Below are 18667 nucleotides of genomic sequence, written 5' to 3'. Positions count from 1 at the left end.
GGAAAGAGAGAAAGCCCTGGGCATTCATGCAGCAGAGATGATAATGAGGTGCCGGCGGTGGTGAGGGACTGAACCAAAGGTTAGAGAAGCAGGAAATAGAAACTGATTGTTAGTTACTAACAGTGATTTCTGCTGTGCACTGCGGGCAACGCTGCCCTCTTACCGCCTCCTGAGACTGCGATTTACTCATGATTGTAAGCAGAGTTTGTAAAAGAACATCCAGGAGGCTCTCCACCATCATCTCAACCTCCTCCACGACATCTCCCTCCTACAGTAAGTGGTGAGCAAACAGACAATTAGGAACTGGAGAGAAAGGAATTGGCAAAGACAATTCTGCTGAGTCAGCCATACCACAAACTCGTTTTGACAGAGAGCTCCGTAACAGAGGTTCAAAGAAGCACAATCAAATTCCTCATTGGTACCAGATACTGTTGTGATGTCAGTGTGTGTGTGTTACCTTGTCAGTCTCTGATGGAAACGTTCAGGGTCACAGCTATAAAGGTAAATCTATAACCAAAGGTCTGCATACACTCTAGAACACAATGGGATCAATTATGTCTAGGAGGCTTTATTCTGTGGCAGTATTATTTTAGCTTATTACCATCATACCTTTCATCTCATTCCTTTCACACAAACCCGTAACTCGTAATTGGAAATACACATTGGTATGAATTATATTTAGCACCATGAGCTTCCTCCTTTAGAGTTGGGTGGGGAAACTTCACCCCCCTCTGTTTGTGAGCATTGCTTTAAATGATCAAGTTACCATTTGAGATCAGAGTATTATGATCATCAAAGCTGGATGTTTAAACTCAGCGGCAATTTCCAGAAGTGTGATTTCATTGATTGGATAATTTTAGAGTATTCTCTTAACATGAATCACGAAGTGCTAGTTACTGTCTCTTGCAGAACTACAAGTCCTAGAGCTGCACAGAGCTTTTAAACTCCACTGACATCTAAGGTCTGGTCTTGGGTGAAGAAAATTAAATGGTGTCAAATCTGGAAAATGCACATGCTTTTTTCCCCTCCTAATAGCAAGAACACTGTGTAATCAGAATGCTCCGAGTCACACGCACAAAAAGCAGACCCTCATTTCAGATACTCTCCTGCTGACAGAAAATTAGCAGAATTTCATTTTTAAAAGGATCTTTGAAAAATCTCCTTTAACCTATAAAAGTCCCTCAGTCTTCATTTTACTAAAGCAGTGGTGCAATTAAAAAAAAATGAAAAAAATTAAAGCAGCAGATTACCAGAGAGCTGGTCTTGATTATGGAGAAGATACTACTGAGGATCCCAGAGCAGATAAGTAGCTCCTTCTGCTGTCGTAGGTGAAGGTGAATGTGATGAAGAACTACAGGTAGCAAGATGCGCCGGGACTCTGAAAGAAGGAAAATCAAATCACAGTTCTTCCAAAAGGAAAACTAAACTTCAACCATCCCAATCAGCAGCTTTTTGGTATCCAAACTAGCTACTGATATACAACGCGTTTGATTAATTAGTGCAACTTCTGTTGAGGAGACTGTATTTTAAGAACTTTAAAGATCTGTATCTAATGAATGAATTTAATTTGAAACTAGCGCATCTAGTTTCAAAAGTTTATAAATACAGTATACATGATGTTCTCAAAAGTGATTCGGCTTGGAAACAACAGTTGTGAACTGATACTTTCTAATGTCGATTTCTTTTGTGCAAACCCTTCCTCACTTTGTGTTGCTTTCCAGCTCTATTGTCACAGCTAACACAGCTTCTCCAATATATGCCTCTTGGAAATTGGGTAATTCTTCTCTTTTATCAAGCCTTAATCTTATTAAAGAAGGGAGAGCAGGTAGCAGCTGCAAAGAACAGTAGCCAAAACAGAGGAAAAAAAAGAGACAGGGAAGAAAGTGGCAAGATGTCAGCAAACAGACTGATAGAAGAAATAGAAGGAAAACAAGTCATCGGCATATGGGAAGCAAGAAAAAGGGAATGTATCTTCCTTTAATTGTAAAGACCTGAAGAGTAGGTAGGGTGGGCAGGCAACAGATAACTCTGGAAACTAAATTCATCCAGGGCAGACAGGACATAGGAGAGATTGCTGACCTGCGAGCATCAGGTCATCTTCTATGGAAAAGAATAGGATAGGGGCCTACCATTATGTTGGGTAGAAAATGTGGCATCTATACAGTCATAGCTGCCTTGCAACACTGAAGCTTTCTGCTTTTTGACGCTGTAGGGAGATGTCGTGGTGCTATGCAGCAGCTACGAGCATCATTAGTTGCCAGTATCATTGTAAAGGAGAAATGAAGGTTAATGGGAAGGACTAAAGCCCGGGACCCTGTGGGTAAAGTTACACCTGGCTTTATTGAAAAGACAGAAGAGGAGGTTTTTGCCCATGAACTGGCACCCACAAAGTCAAATATTACCAAAAGGTTCAAATCACTATAATTAGATAACATTCACTGCCTGTTTCACAGCCACCTTCGGACTAATCTTCTCATTCTGTACACTCTCACGTATTTTTTTTTGAGATTAATTTCTAATTTAAGACGAAAAATGTTTATCAACAATTACAATGAATGGATTAAACATGATTCTCTGTTATCATTCTCACCTTACACTGAGTAGAATAATTTGAGTGCACTAACTTGAGATCCTCACTACGAGGAAGATAAGCCCCATGGTGCTTTTTTCCTTCCACTGTTACCTTTGTAACTTCTTTCATTCAAACCTTTATGTACGAAATAAACTCCCAATCTTCCACCCTGTTTCATTCAATTAATTCTTAAAGAATTACTAGTATGTTGAGCTAAAGAAATATTAAAGTTATAATGTAAAGATTAAACATACTTTAAAAGAACGTGGTGGGTTTCTCAAATAAAGTCTATCTCCCTGTTCCTCTTTCTCAGACAATAAGCTTGCTGGAAGGGAGCTTGTCTTCCTATCCATGACAACAATAGCAGAGTAATATAAAGTATCAAGTGAGATTTGTCAGTTTTAATAATTGACTGGATTTGTTAACGTACATATTTTTATCAACCTTTAGTAACTACAGTTTATCCATGACAGATTTATAAACATTTTCTACCATAGGCAAACTGATAAAATACCTGCAGTGAATAGGTGTAACAACAATGCTGCCAAGATAAATAATTACCAAGATTACTGGGATTGAGCAGTGAATTGTTTGCACCAAAGCAACTGCAAAATAACTCTAACGTGTTCCTGCTCTTAGCAGCAAGACTTAGCCACTGTCTTACCTGAGAAAGAGAACAGGCGGCTGTCAACAGTGCGTGCAATAGACTGTAGCTTAACAACGTCCATGGACTGCCCAATGTGCACAGTACTGGGCATGCTGCCCAGAGTACCCCTCACGAACTCTGCTACTTCCTGCACAGTGAACATCTGCAACAGCTCATCAAAGATAGCGGGGAAGGAGTTCAGCAAAGCAGCCTGAAAAAAGCCAACAAGGAAACTGAAAAACTGGAATTCTGTAACCACAGCTAAATGCAGTGAAATAGAAACAACAGTAAAACTCAATTACGGGTCTGCAAAAAGCTACTGAATAATGCACTATGGCTGGTGGTAATGTTTCACAATACCTAAAGTTTGTAGTGAACAAATCACAAGCAGTATATAAAAATCAAGTGCTGCAATACTAAGTCTTACGGTAAATTGAGCACATACATACTGTAGAGCTTCAAAAGGCTGTATTTAGGACACAGCTTATAAAAACAGAAAAAAATTGAGGTACCGGAGGACAGAAAATAGTCCATTTTTATTGACTGACCTGTTTCAATAAATATAAAACTTGCTTCTGATTGGAGGTTTCCATACTACTTTTTTGTACTGAGCAACTAAGACAGTTAAAACTCTTCAGAAAATATTTCAAAGTAAAGAACATGTTGACAGACCCTTAACCATAGCTGCACCGTCATGTGACATTACACTATTTCTGCAACAGAAGTGAGGTGCAATTTCGTGCGAAGGCAGCATCACATCATGCAAGTAAGTGTGCACGTGATTCTTGCAATAATGGGTATTTCCAGTAAGCTGGAGCTGTCCTCGAAGCTCTTTCTTAAAGTGCAGAAACAATATCAGCAAAACAAAAAAAGCTAAAGTCTTCTTCTCTTATTTCACACTTTTTCAATTAATTTCTTCACAGCAGTAGAAAATGCCACGCATTGCCCTGTCCTCCAGTTCCACAGACTTGGTGTCATACCTAACACCTGCCACACACCTCTGATGTTTTAAAATTCTTCTCCCTCTTCCTCTACATCCTACCCAAGGTCCATACCTGTTTCCTCATTATCACTACTTAAATTTGTAGCTCGTTGCTTTCTTGAATTGCTGCAGTGTCTGGTTTTGATTCAGCTGCTTCACTCCCAGCCACGTTTCCACCTCCCCTGTCTGAAGCTCTCCACACAAACCACTTCTGATTTCCTGCAGAAGTTCAGATTTACCAAACTTCGTTGCTGATCTCTGTTCAGCTTTGCTCTTCCAGCGTCTCACCACCTATCAGTATTTCTATTCTGCAAGTTCTCCTTTTCTCACAGGTTTTCTTGTTTTCTTATTGCATAAACATTTCTGTTCCGCTCCCGCACTGGCTCTAACTCTTGGCATGCCTCTCCTAATCCCATACAATATACAGCTTCCTTTGCAAAGTCTTTCCTCAAAGTATCTTTTCCTTCAAACACCAGTGGTATCTATTTAACAGTCTTTGAGCAAAGTCTAAGTTATTTTTACAACTAACACAGTAGAGCCCATTAAATTATTCTGAATATAAATTTACCTCTTTCTTCTTCGTGCTCATTATCTCTCTCAACATCTTGTCTTGTTACAATCAATTCAGATTACACAAAAACCCACATAGCCTCCTGGGTGTTGTCACCTATTTGTTGCTACATACATACAATGTACTAACAAAATAAACAAGTATGAATCAATTAAATAGCTCATGGTACTCTTGGAAGGCTGTAACAGCCACAAATCCAGTCATCATCTTTATCTTCAGGATAATACAAGTGAAATTACAATACTGGCCCAACAAATCCTTGCAGAAGTTTTCCTAAACTTATTTCAACTCTTACTATAAAGCAGAAAGATTTCTGTGGTGATTTAGGGTATCCGGGATATGCACGGAATCTCTTCAGGAAGCTTTGGAGCCACCATGAGAACAGCTACATCGTTTCATCAGTTCCTTGAAAGGCCCTTTTTTGTACAACACCCTAAAATATACTGGAACGTCAGTCACGTCAAACTAATTGCCGGGAAGGAAGGACATAACCAGTTTTAATCTCGTTGCTGGAAAGAACTATATTGAGATCTCTCTAGCAAGAGGACAATTGTGAAGAAAATTATGCTTGCTAGGGCCTCAAGCATTTCTGTAGCTATTTAACAGTTGTCCAGATTTCCAGAACTAGCACATAATCTCCTTGGCTCTCCTCAACAATTTGACGTATATAATCTTGCATACGCCCTCAGTACTGTCTTTTCAGTGTGTGGATGCCATAAGCTGCTACATTAATTACTGAAATATTCCACATTTCCTAGTTTTAAAGTACCAGCCACTTAAACATTAAATTCCAGTTTATATGCAGGAAAGGAGGGCTTGGGGTAGGGAAAAGGGATTACTTGGGAACATCCATGATGAAAATACTTGTGCAGTTCTAGGGATCATTACTTACAGAATTAAATGACGGCCTTGAAGTACCACCACATTTTTGTGGGGCACATGTCCCAGCTCCGCTCGCCTGCCCTCCAGGCTGAGGCGCCTATGGGGCAATTGGGATCAAAGGGCAATATAGTGGTAAGGGGGAAACAAAAAGTAAACTTTTCAAAGATTAAACAAGGACAGACTTTACAAATTACAAAAGTCCAAAGTAAGAAATACCATAGTGAGAGAAAGGAGGGGGGAAAAAAAAAAAAGAGAGATAGAAAAAGGGAAAATAACCCCATCCTTAAATCTAGTCTCCCTCTGTACTTGTGATCAACACAACTGAAAAACAAACGAACCCCAAGCAGCCTGCATTCATAACATGCTGTTTCTGCTCACTGTCACTTTGCGTGCGAAATTCTGTGCACTGATTTCTCTTGTTCCTAGCTCATCCTGTTATACCCACTAATGGGTGATTAAATAAAAGATTAGAGCAGCTGTTCTCAAAATCTTTCAGAGCAGCTTCTTAAGAAAGAGATTACATTGCTGGCAGCTTCCCTAACCAGTGGAGTCTGTTTTGTTGCAGCATTCACAGCAACTGCTTCTTTGGCAAACTGCAGCAGGTGTTCAAAACATCTGTAAATAGTAAATTAGTGATTACAAATCACCTTCATAGTATCAGGAAGTTCTAGACGGTCCATTTTGACATTCGCTGAGTTGAGGCACGCACAACACATTTGACATTATTTGACATTACTATTCAAAACTTTTAAACACAGAAGTTTGTAATTTAGTACAGCAGATGCTTAGGCAGCATCCTTACTCACTTTGAGTAGTATCAAGCCCACAGGAAGTCTTCGTGACATCATCTGGGTCATATTCAAAATACTGTATTAAAACTGAGTGTGGGTATCACAGTATGCTTGCGGTCAGGCTCCATATGATTCTGACTAATTTTAGAGTATGCTGGAATTCAGTTTATCTGACTGTGAGTACATCAGCTGAACTTCTCTACTGTGATGTTGCTATGACCCTAAGTATTGACTTGAGCTACTACAATTAAGGATTTAAAATTTCTTGAGGACAGCTGTAAGACATATGAATGACAGACTTGAAAATACAGTTTACTTCTGTGAAGAGCCAAAACTGTCTTCTCATGTGACGAGTCACTTTCCTCTTGAGAGTCCACAGTTCAGCTCACCTGTATCTGTGGTGCCAAGCTACCGTCTAACAACATTCATCAGCCATGTCATTTTCCAGTACCATCAGCTTGTCAGAGAGGGAAAACTCTACTAACCTGCATTTAATCGTCATGTGCCCATATATCCTACCTGTGTAGAAAATAGCTGCCTTTTGGTTTGCCAGTTAAAGCATAGAAAATAGCAAACCTGTGTGAAGATGAGAGTCTCTGAGCTCCTGCTGTCCAAGCTGAGCACAAATCTGATGGACTGGAAAAGCTCCTGGATGCTGGAGCGGAACTGTTCCTCCTCCATTCCACAAGTAGCTCTGGAGTAAAGGATCCGAGATTGGACAATGAACTTGAAAAGATATTCCAAGGCCTTAAGGAGCAGGAGAGGAAGGAGATTAAGATAGAGAAAAAGAGAGAAAGAAAAATAACGGAGCTTTAAAGAGAACCAGGAAAGATTCTAGGTGCATAATAACTATTCAGCTTTAGAAAAGAGAAAGAAAAACAGGTTTTGCAAGTTATGTATTTCAGTTAAGGAAGAGCTACTCATAGGCAAGTACCCATTCTCAAGCAATAATCTTTGTCACTAGTATGTCCCACTAACAAAAAAATCATGCATTTAAGTCAAATAGGCAAATTCATGTTACATAATTTGAGGAAAATCTTGGTGAAGAGACCTCTAGTTTTCTCATGACTTGGCACAATGACTGTGTCTGAAGAAGCTGTTCTCCTGTTTTCATTCAAATTTTACCTTTAGTTACTTGAGTTAGCTAATGTAGATTAAGGTAAGTGGACTGTCAGTGGAACAGAAGAAGGTTTACCTGGAAAAAGGAGAACCTACTTTTCAGTATGAACACAACAGCAAGGTTCACCTTTATTTCTGGCAACTACATGTACAAACAGAAATAAATGCAGATGCAGAAATAGAAGAAGACAAGAGCAGCATGTGAAGACCTCCGGCAGCCCAAAACAGTAGCGAGCAGCAGTACTGTACTGAGTATCTTTTTACTTTGAGCTGTGATAAATTAAAATGTCTTTCTTTTATCAGTGCTTGGAGAGCACACAGCAGAGGGAGAATAACCTGCAAAGATGATGGCATTTAACACCGTTACACAGTGTGATAGATACTGCAGTCCTGAAGGACTGGCAAATTGGATCTTTTTGTAGTAGAATGGTAATTTGCTCTATGACATGTCTAGATTAAGTCTGAATTTGCAACCGAAACATCTTTAAAATTTTGTAAATGTCATTATTCGGAACTGCATTTCTTTGGCAGCAGTGTCAATGAAGAAAAATACATTGTTCTATGCAGCCTTAACAAGCTTACCAATCCATCAAAGGCTCTCACAGACACTAATATAGCAATGTAATATTCCACACAGCAACAAGGCCTTTTTGATCGTTTCCTGTACACAAGTATCACTACAGGAATGCACTAAATATCAGTAACATTTAGACTTCACTCCTTCCCTTAGTGCTTAACATGATGAACCATTAAAGCAGGATTAAGGGAAGATATAATACATAGTTTGATGAGATCGTCAAAGTTTAGCACAGGAAACAAACAGGCTGGAGCTTCACTAATCATAGTCTATACAGAAACATTAGTAATATTCCACTGTATTCGCTGGGAAGTACTCTTGTCTTACTTCACTGTTTGGAAACGGAAAGTGAACTCAAATACAAATTTTGGCCTCATCAGATATTTTTTTCATCCGTAAGATGCTGCTCATTGAACCACCACGCTACATGCACCAATATGCAACGTTATGCTGTAAGTTTTAGAATGCTACAGCTTTAAGGATAGACGATGCGAATGTGAATTTCCTCATAAAGCCATCACAGATTTCAAAATCCCACTGATACTTACAGCCATTTTTAAATTCAGAAATGATGGCAACTTTGGTAATTTGGCAGTGCATTACTTATACTTCTGTACCAAAACATCTCCCAATGAAGCTTCTTTACACCAAAGAACTTCATCAGGAAAGAACACTTTATATTTCTGGATAGTTTCCAGACAAAGATCAATTGGTTCACAAGAGTCAGCTCCTTAAGCTTAGCATCTCTGCTGCTACCAGCAAATACAGAAAGTCAAGTGCTTATACAAGCTGTTTTGTAGGTTTGGTATAGAAAACCGTGATTTTAACCTGAAAGCTTGTAACATTAATGTGAAGATTATGTTTTTGCAATACGTCAGAGGATTTATGTATGAAATTCTGTAATTCTCTGTTGCAAGCGAAATGGCAGGCTTTCAGAGACACTCCACATCCTTAGCACAGACAACCTGAAGTGTTGCCTAGAGTGAACCCACAAAGGCAGCTAGCTGAAGAGTTCAGTGTGTTTGCAGACACATGGCTGAGACGGTAAAAACACAAACCAAGTCTTGTTAGCATAAATCAACACTTGGACTAACTTTGCCTCTTACTACTTAGAAAATCACAGATATGATGCATATATGTGCCTAAAGACATAGAAGTGCACTGAGATAAAAATCAAGTCTTTTATGTTTGGCTTGGTATAAAAAATCAGTACCAAATTAAAGGAAGTTTCTTAAAAACATAGCCTGTATGCACGTTCACGCAACAGGTGAGCACACACCACTCGCCTGTGACCAGCAACCTAAAGATTCATGGTACATCACAGGCAAAACCTAAATGGACAAACAGCCTCATAACCTTCTTTCCTCTCAACTGAACAATCCTTAAATTCTACCAGTGGTACTCCAGGAGAGATAAGAAAAGGAGTAAGAAATGTGCATATAGATAATGCATCTCAAAGAACTTCTACTTACTAATGAGGAACCTTCCTTTCTTCTCTGAGTGACTGTCCATATGCGTGTTCACTCTGAACAGAGGAACAGCACATCCCAACTTGCACAGATTACCTGGTGGTTGGTTGCAATGTCCCGGCAAAAGTAAAACCAGAAGACCACTATGACAAAAGCAGCATTAGTTAGAAGCTTCTGTCATAACGCAAGTCAAAAAGTGGATCAATTTCTGCAGTTATTCTGCAGGTCTAATGGATAAAGTTACTCTTAAGAGACACTAGTGTCACTTGAGCCTTCAGGGATTATGCTCAGACAACATTTGATGGTTTTACTGTAGCATGCTCATAAATCCAGTGGACAGTCTTGGGGATAGCACAGCTGCACATCCAGAGTCACCTGCTGTGGAGAAGAGTCTGTTCAATTCAAACAAAAGGCAAACCACAACTTATGTTCAGAGTATGAACAGATGAATCAACCTTGTATTTTAAGAAAAAGCACAGATTAATTTCCTAACCCAAGAAACCCAAAGATTACTTTAGGAAAGAATCTGGAGTATGTAGAATGGGTAACCTTATCATAAGCACAGTGTATGTAAAGAGGATTAGCTCTGAACGTCTGAATCTCTCTCAGTGTCCTAACCAAAGCGAATAAAAGCCATTTTCAGTAGTCTATGAGTATCCACTTTACCATTCAAGAGCAGGTAGCAAACTTCTCCCTGCTACTGTCAGTGTGTTTTTTCCAGAGAACAACATACTTGCTTCAAGTGCAAGAAGCGTCTACTATACAGTTTTAAGACAAAAAAGTACAAAGTTTCCAGTGAAGGTATCAGTTTGAGTCTTGTGACAGCAAATAAAAGATCTAGGGTAAAATTCAAGGCATCAGCAATAAAAGAAGGAGCAAGTCGCACAAACAGGCTGACCAGGGTGGAACAATTATAATTACATCAGCAATTTTCTGGTATTCTTAGAAAAAGTGAGACTGTAGAAAATGTAAATATACAAATAAGGTAATTATTCCAGAGACAGACTGGCCTTAAAAGCAACAGACTGACATTTCTTTTTTAAATTCAGGGTGAAGAAAAAAATGTGGAGGAGTCCCCAGTCTCAAAAGGCAGGCTGAGAAAGTAATTCCAAATCTCTCATTCACTAGCTCCCTGGCTGGCATGGCTCAGAAAGGATGTTCAGGGTTTTGAAGAAATCAACTGGGAAGACTGAGCCTCTCAGTATCACTGATTCTTGTAAAGCCCCATAGTAATGGCATGCAGTACCTCAAAGTCTCTAAAAAAAGTCTGATGCATGTTCTGTGTGGTTCAGCTCCAGAACACCAATATGAAGATGTGACTTCCTGAAGAAGAAAAGGTCTTGCTTTTTCAGTGGGTTCCTCATCTAGGCAACAATCACCTGTGATTCTACTACTGATTCTACTACGTAATTGAGGCTGAAAGGGCATCTCCTAGAGACACTTCCTATGGAAAGTAAAACTGTCTGTGGAGCTATACGTGGAGGCTTCGTTACAGAATTCTCCAGGACGGCACAGGCAGCTGTCTCTGGGTGCAGCTTACGTGGAGCTTGTTATAAGGCATAATAAAGGAACGTGATGCCACGTGTTCTAGCACAGGTGGAGATGTCCTTTCAGTTATAGTAGCCCCAGGTTTGATAGAAGTTGTTTGAGAATTAAGAGCAGTCTTGAGGGAGGTTAAGTCATTTTAGAAATAGTCTAGAGCACCACTTGCTAGTGCAAAGGTTGAAAACCGGAATCCTATGAGACATGTGCATATCCATCATGAATGTACATGGGCAGTCAAGAGCCAAAGAAGAGTGCAGAGAAATTTCAGCACCTGCTTTAGGGTACTACGTTTAACAGTTAATTCAGTGAGAAAGGGATAGAGAGCTATCCTGTTCTCTGAGTTGAAGAGCTACTAATGCAAGGAGTGTAGTGAAGGCACCAAGACCACAGAAATTCCCAACAAACAAATATAGTTCTAGTAATGACATACTACCAATGATAATTTATTTGGTACAAACTTGTTCCAAATGCTTGAAATAAAATCTGGAAACAAAGAAGGAAATCAATTACCTTCCTGTAGTGGAAGAAGATAAAGACCTTAATTTGGGCCTCCAAGATACACCTGCAAAGGCAACTGTCTGAATAAGATGCGAGGGCAGTGTCAGCGGTAGAGGATGCACTGTTAGGGTGCAGAAGCTCTGGTGGTATCTATAACTCCTGTGCTTGGAAAGGCTCGGGCTGTCAGGTCTTCAACTAGACCTCACTCACAGAGGGAACAGCTACTTTCTAGGCAAGCACTTGAAGTTCCCAGTAAGCAAAGAGCTGCCTTGGAATCCTGGAAAGAAAGTACCTTATTCACAAACAGTATGTTGAATAACTGAGCTTCTGAAAGACATTCCAGCATTCATATTTTCAATGTTTCTGAAGAGGACTGTTAAAAGGTTCAAAAAATGCAGATCACATAGGGACAATATCACACATCTCTATCTGCTGCACTGTATACAGCACAAATGAGTGGTCTGAGAGGGAAGAAAACCTTCTAGAAGTCATTCCAGCTAGAGACCTTCCTCTCATCTCATAATTTTAATGGGTTTCTTTGTAATTAAGAAAAAAAAAAAAAAGGATGCGGATGGAAACAGAAAGAATGAGAAAATTGCTATTTTTTTTAAAGGACATCTTTGCCCCTTTTTTACCATTCGCTATGAATCTGTGGTTGAAAAGTATTACAAAGAAGAAGTTTCTAAGTACGTAAATATCTACAAAAGACAAACTAAACATTGCTATAATGCCCTTGTAAGTATCAGGATATGATCTTAGCAGGAGTTCTTGAAAGCTAGTTGATGGCTGTCATGCCACACCATTCAAATAGAACAAGGATTCTCAAAAAATAAAAATTACTTCCTCAAAAATACTGACTAAATTAGACTAAAGGAGGCAAAACAAAGAACAAAAACAACATAAGAAGGAAAAAGCTGTAATAAAGTCTGAAACATATGCCAAGACACAAGCATAAATACATTTACAAGGAACAACCTCTGACTTTCCCAAATGGTTGCCAGAAATTAGAGTAGCAGCGTATGTGTGCATGTGCTTCACCTGTGATATGATTCACCTATTTGTACTTCTGTGAAAAAAGTGAGAAAAAGAAAGTGCTAGTCTCTGCCACTGCTACTACTTTTAAAAGTGCCCAGGCTCAAAATGTTTGGACATAAGCCAAGCCATCACAGTAAGAAGGTACAGATGGACAATCACTCAAAGAAAAACACCTTCCTGCAACTTTTGGAATCTTGTATTTATGTGCTTGACAGAATATCTTTCTTGTTTTACAATTACACGTGGTAAAACTAATACTTCATTTATTTTCTGAATTCCCTGCAATAGCACCAAAAGTATTCCCTTTGTTTCACACACCATTAGAAAGCTGTGCCTTTCTGCAAGATCATACTCTCATCACAGAACTGTGATTCAGGTCCTGCGCAATGATAGTTGTTAGAATTTCCATCCAGTTAAAGGCTCATTTATCTGCTGCTTAAAATACTCCAGAATTTCACCCAGTAATACAATGAAGCTGTGTCACAGCCAGAAATGAAAAGCGTATCTTTGATCCACAGCACCTGTGCCTCACACATTTAAAATAACTTCTTGAAGTGCAAGATGTAGACCACATATCTCTCTATATATATATATATTTATACAGCCAGTGCATATATACTCCATGTAAGTTCTCCACAGGGGTTCAGAAGGACTTAAGGAGACATAATTCTGCCATTTTTTCCTCCCCCTAAAATTAAAATTTTGGCAAGATATTAAAAAAAAAAAAATAGCATTCTGGTTAAACAACTAAGAAGTCAGTGCCAGTCAATCCTTGACTTTATTTACAGCTTCCACAGCCTTTTTGTGTTCGCAGACGGAACAGACACGCAAATACTTCTATTAGATACATACTCTCATTGCTTCCTGGATGTGGTCTTGGCGTACAAGCTCAGCTGAACGGTCCATGTACCACTTCAAACATCGGATCAGTTCCCTGAATATCATGAACAGTGAAAAGAAGAGGAACCCTTCAGCACTATTTTAAAATTAGTCAGTCAACAACCATTTTGATTTTAGGGAGAAATCTATAAAATAGTCTCATTTCACTCCATTCCAGTGGCCAGCTTTAGCTGTCCTACCTACTGAATTTACAAAAATACATGTTTATTTAGGTTCCAAACCCAGAAAATAATTTCTTCTCTGTAATTGACTTAGACCACAAAGAACACCAAGAGAACATCAAAAAGATGTTATTAAAGAGACAGCTTTGATAAAGGCATGCAATGTAGTTCTAGGACCAAAACATACTACTTTTTTTTTTTTTTGGTAAGAAATGCCAGATCTCCTCTAAGTGATCAGTTTTTAGAAAGTAAGATCCAAAGAAAATACATGCATCTATTTTCCTGAGTACACAATACCATTTGGACTAACTTGGACTAATTGTATTAAAAACATACTTTATTTCAGACATCAGACTACCAAAAATCATTTGTCTTGTCTGAAGGAGGTGATAATTAACACAAAGCAGAACACAGGAGAACACCTTTTTACCCTCTGAACATGACTATGCCTTCTAGTGTTGTATAGTATGTACAGTTTTTTACCTGCCATTTATTTTATTTAATTACACTAAACTGTGAACACCTTAAAACAATCAAAACAATTATAAGCTGTTTTTAATAGTTTACTGTGGCCAAAGGTAGAATATGCTCAAATGTACAAAGAAATGGTTTAAAAGAAAGGAAAAACAAAACTCTGAATGATAACTTACTGCTTTCAAAAATCTGTCTTCCTGTCTGATGCAAAACTCAAAAAAGAGTACTAGAAAATAATGGCCAAATCTTCAAAGTGACAGTGAAAATTCTGATCTACTGAAATTATAGATTTACTCTAATCAAATAGAACACCATCCCATGTGAATACCTGTCTACTTTGGAAGAGGAAATTACAAGTAGTTCTCTAAGCTTTAAAACAAATCTTATATCCCAACACCATCTTAAGACAAAAAATGTATATGCTCTTGGCAGCTCATTAGCACAGACTGATAATGAGTTGTCGCTGAGTGACACTGTCTCTTCAGTTAAAAAAAAAAAAGTAAGATTTGCTCATTCTTAGCCACAGGTGACATTCAGCAGCTTTTCTCTGTAACTGTGTTGGAGAACTTTCATCTCAGTAGTTCTATTTTTGAAAACCACTGCTAATATGAAGGTTATGATTCTGATGGTGACGTCATTCAAAAGCTTGCTAGTGCCACCTCTTGAAGTGATGAATTAACAGAACCTACTTGTAAGCCAGTGCTCCTGCAAAGTGCTTCTGAATGTAAGTGTCCATCACAGGTCGAAAATGAAAATACTTGCTGTCACGCAGCAGATTTATGATGAATACCTGTAGGAGATGAAAAAGTGAACCCACACTAAAGGAAACTGAACACTGTTGCTAGGTTTCTGTAAAAAAGTTATGTGACCTAAGGAACAATGACATGGCTTGCTTTAAACATGCTTTAAAATGAGCTTCTTTAAACAGGCAGTAGTTGTGTTATTAGATGTTATTGTTTGCTTCTCCCAAGCAATAGCAAATATTGCTATTCTTGGGTCTGTAAAGGCTATCCTGCCCTCCTTACCCAGGATTATTACAGAAAACATAAGGCTGGATCCAGCTGAATATTTCCTATTTCATGGAAATAAAGTACTAGGAACAGTACTTTATAAGTCCTTTTTTATAAGAAACTTAAAACTCAGTGACCATGGGATAAAGAAAAGTAACAATTCAGCAGCTTACCAAAGACTGAAAGACCAGCAGACCATACTTTTCTGTGTTGTCATCCAAAACTACAAACAACGTGTCAAGAATATCTTGTAGGAACTAAAATGACATGAAAAAACAAAGAATTTCGAATTCAGTTGTATTCAAACGAAGGTTATTTCCCCCCTGCTTTCATTATTTCATACATGTGGAGATCTTTGTGAAACACTTCCAAAGACAAACCACTTCAGGTTCATCCATGTAATGTGACAGATTTTCATTTGTTTTTACTAAGAAGAATTTTTCTCTTTAGAAGGAGAAACAATGACAGAAAACAAACAAAAAATATGTACGACTTGCCTGATTTGTAAATATAACTGAGCGTTCCTTTCACTTTAAGCTGGCTAGAAGTGCTGCTTAACAGTGGCAAAACAAGTAACCTCCATTCTCGTATCACTAGAGCATATCAGATATTGTTCTTCTTCCATTTTAAGACTCGGAAGCACATTAACTGGTGTTCTGAATGATGTTTAATATCGAAAGCTTTAGTTATATGACAGAAAGTAAAGCTTTTGTAACAAGCATTAATTGGGTCAAGTAACATATTGCCAATTGTTTCTTTCATCTGTAACACTGCGGCTTACGGGATGCTGACAATTCAGTGATTTTCTTTCCCAAAAGCACAGTCCTCAGAAAGGACAACTGTGAAGAAGATGATCAAGTCAACTGCATGTTCACTCATGATTTTTTAATCTAATTAAATTTCAGATGTGGAAAACAAAAAATAATATGGAACAATTTATGAAGTCTCTGAAAGGATAAAATTTCTTTTTTTCTGAATTATTGCATTCTGTTCTTCATATCCTAATGCCAAATGGCACCTGATACAGGGAGGGAATCAATTACTTCTCCCCTCGGAGTAATTTGTTCTGTATATTTTTATGCTTTTCTCTATAAAGAACAGATATTTGTACTGCCCTGCAAACAAAGTCTACAAAACATGACATTCTCGTAGAATTCCAATACAAATGGGGTATTGTCCTCTTCTGTTACTGTTACGAAGTTATCATGAAGATTAACATTCAAGATATGGCAATATTCAAACGAGATACAGTGAAATGGCTTTAAGTGATGGGATTACTCTTTGGTTGTTTGCCTTTACAAATTATCTCCTTTTGCTTCTAGATTATAGAAATAAATTCTAGGGAGAGTTCTTAGCACATCTAAAATTATCAGAGGGTTATCTGGAATGCGCTTTTTTTTTTTTCCTGAGATCACAAGTATTCAAACGCGTTTTGAAGTTCCTTTGACCTAAGAAAGTTCAGGTCACAGAAAGGACTGGCCTGTAGAGCTACAGTGGTTACAAAACATGCTGAAATTATCAGGTAGAAGACAGATTACTGACAGGTTAGACAGGCTAGAGAGCAACTGGTGCTCTAGGCAACAGCTCCACTTCACAGTGCTGGGACAGGAAAACGGGTTTGCAGGGTGTTTCACTGGCCGTTGAGCAAAACTTAACTTTCAAGGTTTCACATTTCTTTCTCCTCTACACAGACATTTAGAACATATTTGCAAGACAGAAATACAGATCAATGCTAGTAGCTGTCTGAAAAGGCCAAGTGTTCTGAGTCAGCTCTACTTTCTTCACTCCAGAAATGACCACCCACATACTTTGGCAATTTCAGAGAACGTCCTTTAGAAAACACTATCAGAACAGGTAAGTGCACAAAACACCACTACCAGTGGCTATGTCTACTCAACAAGCAGCGCGGCTCAATGGGAGCAGGCCTACAGAGCGGAACAATCGGTGCTGAGGACCCGATACTCACAGCAAATGTGGATGAGGGTATTTTACTAAGGGTTAGCTCTATTTTGATCCCAAGGACTAACTATCCATTGATTTTTGGAGTGTATCTTCCTGTTCAGTTTCATGCCAAAATAACACTCCAATTCATACACTCAGAATTCAGAGCATGAATCAAAAAGTACAGTAAGAGGGAACGTTCAGAAGTGCACTGCAGGTCTGGATTCACTTGCTAACACAGATATATCCAAAGACTGTTATTTCATGTAGTACCTTAACAATTTCCTCGCCACTGACATGTCTCAGTCTTCCTAGAATATCCATCACACGATCTGGGTAAGCTTTCCATTTCAGCAGGGCAAGCAAGTCCACTGCAGAACAGTGAGAGAAAGAGCTAGAATCCATATGCGGAGGGAAGAATGGCAACCCCAGACCCACCAGAGAGTCATTACATCTTAGGGTTCTGCTCTTGTTGCAGTTCACGCTTCTCAGAAAAAATGAGTAAATAAGGGAAAACAAGAAGGCAAATATGGAGTAAGTCCAATACTAACAAGGAAATGAATGGAGGACTGGTAAAGTACTTTTAAAAGAGTAAAGACTGCATTCTTCCCTATATGACTTGACACTGCACTGTACCCGCTTTTGTCTGCTCATGCCTCAGGGACGTTGCCATAACAAATTTTTATTTCCTTAGTTACTCCAAAAGCTGAACAAAACAAACTTTGGATTGTACAGAAGTGCTAATATTGAATTTTTTGTTCTTCAATCACTTAATGAAAATTAACTTTGCTTTAACATATTACCCTTCTCTTGCAGTTTCCGTAATGCCTGTAATTTCTCTGCCATCTGTCAATATCCTTATTTCCTCAAAAAAAAATGTTTTCTGCTCATTTCAGTAGTAAGTTAGTAAAAAAAACCCCCAAACATACATATAATGAAATTATAACAAGGGAGTATTTTAGTAAAATAAACAGAGCACATGTACACCCATCTTATCTCTTGTTTTCATAATCCCAGTTGCCTTGGGCAAATTTGAAGGATCAGCTACTTACCATTCTGGGTCAGTTTAGTAGAGGAAAGCTGTGTGGAGACTGAAAAGGTCTCTTTGGTGCTGCGCTGGAAAATGAGGCTGGAAGGGATATTGGGGCAGCCATTGTAGTCCTCTTTGCAGCAAGGCAGCCCCAGGTACAGTGCGTGATTGTTAAACGTGCTGTTCTCATCACACTGCAGGTACAGGACAGGAAATGGAGTTGTACCTAGTCTGCCTCGTTCCACATACTCACACCCTGACAGCAATCACCCAACAGTACTGTTATTGATCTTTTGGGTGCACAAAAACACTTCTAAGAAAAAGCTGTGCTTACCACTTTCGGGGCCTGTACATACACAAAACAGACCTAGCTTTAGAAAGTGTGGTCTCCTAACCACTGACTCTTCAGAACTTATCATGATCTTCTAACTGCACAACCTAGTGCTGCTGTCTGAAAATCATGC

General features: G+C 38.7%; 1 protein-coding gene across 1 annotated transcript in view; it reads right to left on the bottom strand.

The window, feature by feature from the left end:
• Positions 1–18667, bottom strand: part of DOCK3 (dedicator of cytokinesis 3) — a gene marked incomplete at both ends in the record, with an annotated part of 123551 nt that overhangs the window by 35836 nt on the left and 69048 nt on the right. The window contains 9 exons of the mRNA XM_010291889.1: positions 122–268; positions 1251–1378; positions 3237–3429; positions 7021–7191; positions 13540–13621; positions 14912–15012; positions 15406–15489; positions 17447–17544; positions 18226–18397. Coding sequence (XP_010290191.1) covers positions 122–268; positions 1251–1378; positions 3237–3429; positions 7021–7191; positions 13540–13621; positions 14912–15012; positions 15406–15489; positions 17447–17544; positions 18226–18397 — 1176 coding nt within the window. The remainder of the gene's footprint in view (positions 1–121; positions 269–1250; positions 1379–3236; positions 3430–7020; positions 7192–13539; positions 13622–14911; positions 15013–15405; positions 15490–17446; positions 17545–18225; positions 18398–18667) is intronic.

Source organism: Phaethon lepturus, unplaced genomic scaffold (genome assembly GCF_000687285.1).
Source record: "Phaethon lepturus isolate BGI_N335 unplaced genomic scaffold, ASM68728v1 scaffold10870, whole genome shotgun sequence".
In the NCBI taxonomy this organism is placed as follows: domain Eukaryota; kingdom Metazoa; phylum Chordata; class Aves; order Phaethontiformes; family Phaethontidae; genus Phaethon; species Phaethon lepturus.
The sequence above is the reverse complement of the archived record's forward strand: the minus strand, read 5'-3'. Positions and strand labels throughout refer to the sequence as shown.